Raw genomic sequence first — 4597 nt, forward strand, 5'->3', positions numbered from 1 at the left:
TGTCTGCCTGTCTGCCTGCCTGCCTGCCTGCCTGCCTGTCTGTCTGTCTGTCTGCCTGCCTGTCAGTCTGACAGGAGATTTGGGGTCAGAGGATGGGCTGTTATCTTCGACTACAGATATGACAGCCTCTAGGGTCGCTCAGTTATGATGTCACAATACTCTCTTATGATGTCATAATACTCTGTTATGATGTCATAATTCTGAGACATTCCACGTAATTGAGTGAACAAGCACAGATGTTCCCCACCACACAGATGATGCTTTTATTCATTTACATGTTTGGCATTTAGCAGACGCCTTATTCCAAAGCGACTTACAGTCGATACATTACTAAGCAAGTGAATCATCAGTTCACCAGTCGTAGCAGGAAGAGGAATCTGCTAAATGACAAAAATGTAAATGTCATCCAGCCCAGCTGTGTTCTGTACTGTATCCATCCAGCGCGGGGCTGGACAGCTGTTTCACAATGTCACCAGAAGCCCCTCCCTCCTCCCAGAATGCCCTGGGGCCCGGGTCACAGTGGCCATATGCTGGGGGGTCAGGACTGTGCTGGAGACTGTCGCTGCTAATAAAATGTTATTACGCTGCTGACACTTTTAATATGCAGCAAACTCAATCTGCACCGATAGCCCTGAGAGAGGCTGGGGGGGGGGGTGAGGAGCCTGGGACTCAGGAGGGGGGCCTGAGGGGGGGGGCAGAGCCTGGGACTCAGCTGGGGGGATGGTGGGGGGGGGGGCAGTGGTCTTTCGTCAGTGTGACAAGCAGGAGACACACTCAGGCCATCCATAACAGCAAGTGACCTGTGGAGGGGAGGAGGGGGAAGGGGTGGGGGGAGGGTGGTCCTGTCAGCAGAGGAGGGAGGGGGGCGGGGGTCCTGTCATCCGAGGTCATAAACCACCGGGGATTAAATGAATAGATCCACAGATTTTATTGGAGGGGAGTGGGTTGGCTAGTAGTCGGTTGGCTAGTAGTGGGTTGGCTAGTAGTGGGTTGGCTAGTAGTAGGTTGGCTAGTAGTGGGTTGGCTAGTAGTGGGTTGGCTAGTAGTGGGTTGGCTAGTAGTGGGTTGGCTTGTAGTGGGTTGGCTAGTAATGGGTTGGCTAGTAGTAGGTTGGCTAGTAGTGGGTTGGCTAGTAGTGGGTTGGCTAGTAGTAGGTTGGCTAGTAGTGGGTTTGCTAGTAGTAGGTTGGCTAGTAGTGGGTTGGCTAGTAGCGGGTTGGCTAGTAGTGGGTTGGCTAGTAGTCGGTTGGCTAGTACGCGCATCAGCTCTTTGCCTGTTGTAGACAGAAAGGATGTGATCCCATGTCCCTCTGCAGTCTCCTGGTCTCCTTCTTACAGACTGAGTCAGTCAGGGCGTCCCTGAGTCCAGAAGGGATTTCCTCTTCCAGATCTACACAGCAGGTTGTGGACGTGGCAAAGGAGTTCTGGACCGCCATCTTTGAGGATTTCTGCTGGAATCCCAGAGGAGGGGAGGGGAGGGGAGGGTGTTTGTGAGAGGAAGGCGGAGGGGAGTGTGTGTATTAGGGGAGGAGGGGAGGGTGTGTGGGGGAGGAGGGAGGGTGTGTGTGTATTAGAGGGGGGAGGAGGGGAGGGTGTGTGGGGGAGGGAGGGGAGGGTGTGTGTGTATTAGAGGGGCGAGGAGGGGAGGGTGTGTGGGGTAGGAGGGGAGGGTGGTAGGACAGGCGGTAAGCATCAGGGAGTATAAATCACCTGTCTGGTCTGATGGGTTATTAGCATTTAGCCATGTTAGCCTGAGCTGTTAGCCTGAGCTGTCAGCCGAGCTGTCAGCCTGAGCTGTTAGACTGAGCTGTTAGCCTGAGCTGTTAGCCTGAGCTGTTAGGGTGTTTAGATCTACCATACAGGCGCCCTGCTGTGTAAGGACCTGAGGCTGTACTAACCCCCCCCCCTCCCCCCCAGGCGCCCTGCTGTGTAAGGACCTGAGGTTGTACCTGGGCAGGTGCTTCACGCCGGGGTCGGTGGACAGCCAGCTGCAGCAGGTCATCAGAGAGAACCTCTACCTCCGCGCTGTACCCTGTAAGTACTACTTCCCTCCCCCTGCCACCCCCCTGCCACCCCCTGCTTCCCCCTCCCTCCCCTGCCTCCCCCTGCCACCACCCTGCCTCCCCCTGCTTCCCCCTACCTCCCCCAGCCTCCTCCTGCCTCCCCCTGCCTTCCCCTCCCTCCCCCTGCCTCCCCTGCTTCCCCCTACCTCCCCCAGCTCCTCCTGCCTCCCCCTGCCTCCCCCTGCCTTCCTCTGCCTTCCCCTCCCTCCCCCTGCTTCCCCCTACCTCCCCCAGCCTCCTCCTGCCTCCCCCTACACTCCCCCTCCCTCCCCCTGCCTCCCCCTCCCTCCCCCTGCCTTCCCCAGCCTCCCCCTACACTCCCCCTCCCTCCCCCTGCCTCCCCCTACACTCCCCCTCCCTCCCCCTCCCTCCCCTGCCTTCCCCTGCCTCCCCCTCCCTCCCCCTGCCTTCCCCAGCCTCCCCCTACACTCCCCCTGCCTCCCCCTACACTCCCCCCTCCCTCCCCCTCCCTCCCCCTGCCTCCCGCCTGCCTCCCCCTGCCTTCCCAGGCTCCCCCTACACTCACCTCCCTCCCCTGCCTCCCCCTACACTCCCCCTGCCTCCCCCTGCCTCCCCCAATTGCTCCCAGTGAGCGGGCCGACGCCTTGCATGGCAGCTTGCCGCCATTGGTGTGTGAATGTGTGTGTGAATGTGTGATTGAGAGGCCGTTGTAAAGAGCTTTGGTTAAAGGCGCTATATAAGTCAGTCCATTTACCATTTTACCATTTACTTAATTAACCATGGCCCTGGAGGGCAACCTGGCGGGAAAGACGTAAAGCAACGTAGCGTAGCGTAGCGTAGCGTGTCCCGTTAACACACACGCTTCACTGAGCCTCACACACACACACACACAACGTGCTACACTCCAGCCTCTCACACACACACACAACCTGTTACACACCAGATGGAGACTGTGCATCTGTTACTGTCTTAATCCTCTGGCTACGGATGGTGTGTGGGGGAGGGGGGCGGGGAGAGAGAGGGAGAGAGAGGGAGGGGAGGGGGAGGGAGGGAGAGAGGGAGAGATGGGAGAGAGAGGGAGGGGGAGGGAGGGAGAGGAGGAGAGAGGGAGAGAGAGGGAGGGGGAGAGAGGGGGGGAGGGAGGGAGGGGGAGGGAGGGAGAGAGGGAGAGAGAGGGAGGGGGAGGGAGGGAGAGATGGGAGAGAGAGGGAGGGGGAGGAGGGAGAGGAGGAGAGAGGGAGAGGGAGAGAGGGGAGAGGAGGAGAGAGGAGAGAGAGGGAGAGGGAGAGACAGAGACAGAGAGACAGAGAGACAGAGAGAGAGAGAGAGAGAGAGGGAGGGAGGGGAGGGGAGAGACAGAGAGACAGAGAGAGACAGAGAGAGAGAGACAGAGAGAGAGAGACAGAGGGACAGAGAGACAGATAGACAGAGAGACAGAGAGAGAGAGAGACAGAGAGACAGAGAGACAGAGAGACAGAGGAGAGAGAGAGAGAGAGAGAGAGAGAGGGAGGGGAGGGGAAGGGAGAGAGAGAAAGAGACAGAGAGAGAGACAGTGAACGCGTGTCACTATGTGTATCAGGGTTAGATGATAGATGAGCATCTCTCCAGCTGGCTGGAGCATCAACATGCTGCTGTATGGATTAGGCAGATCAGGTAACCGTGGGCGATATTATGGATCAGGTAACCATGGCGATGTTATAGATCAGGATGACCGTGGCGATATTTCCCCTGGTCCCTCCAGGACTACTTCCTGACTCCCAGTGATCTCCTCTGAGTGTGAGTGACAGGCAGCAAGCCCCGCCCCCCCGGGGGTAATCCCTGATCTGGATGAGATGACAGTAAGATGCTATACACTCTCTCTCTCTCTCTGTCCTCTCTCTCTCCTGTCTCTCTCTTTCTCTCTCTCTCTGTCTCTCTCTTTCTCTCTCTCTCTGTCTCTCTCTCTCTCTGTCTCTCTTTCTCTCTCTCTCTGTCTCTTTCTTTCTCTCTCTCTCTCTGTCTCTCTCTTTCTCTCTCTCTCTGTCTCTCTCTCTGTCTCTCTCTCTCTCTTTCTCTCTCTCTCTGTCTCTCTCTCTCTCTGTCTCTCTCTCCCTCTGTCTCTCTGTCTCTCTCTCTGTCTCTCTCTCCTCTGTCTCTCTCTCTCTCTGTCTCTCTCTCTGAGTCAGCTTTTAGTGTAGTTTAGTAGTTGTCTGGAGGAAGTAGCAGAGGTGGATGTATTAGGAACCTCAGCAGCAGCTCAGTGAGCCCCCTGCAGGCCTGGCTGTATGTGTCCCCTTTCCTAGACAGCTGTTATAATGTGTTATAATGTGTTATAATGTGTTTATGATGTGTTATAATGTGTTATAATGTGTTTCATCCCTTATGTGTTCTCCCCCCTCCCTCCCCCTCCCCCCCCCCCCCCCCCCCCCAGGTACGACCAGGCGGCCCCCCGCGGGGGGGAGGTGTCGGGCGTAGACTACAACTTCCTGTCGGTGCAGGAGTTCTTCTCCCTGGAGGAGTCTGGAGCGCTGCTGGAGAGCGGCAAGTTCAAAGGTCAGCAGCACTCTGATGATGTCACTGATGATGTCACTGATG

General features: G+C 57.0%; 1 protein-coding gene across 1 annotated transcript in view; it reads left to right on the forward strand.

Moving 5' to 3' along the window:
* The window catches only part of magixb (MAGI family member, X-linked b), a gene marked incomplete at both ends in the record, with an annotated part of 54425 nt that overhangs the window by 26523 nt on the left and 23305 nt on the right, over window positions 1-4597 (forward strand). Inside the window, 2 exon segments of the mRNA XM_080527532.1 lie at window positions 1917-2037; window positions 4434-4555. Coding sequence (XP_080383658.1) covers window positions 1917-2037; window positions 4434-4555 — 243 coding nt within the window.

This window comes from Nansenia antarctica, assembly GCF_963989245.1.
Source record: "Nansenia antarctica genome assembly, chromosome: 3".
Taxonomy (NCBI): domain Eukaryota; kingdom Metazoa; phylum Chordata; class Actinopteri; order Argentiniformes; family Microstomatidae; genus Nansenia; species Nansenia antarctica.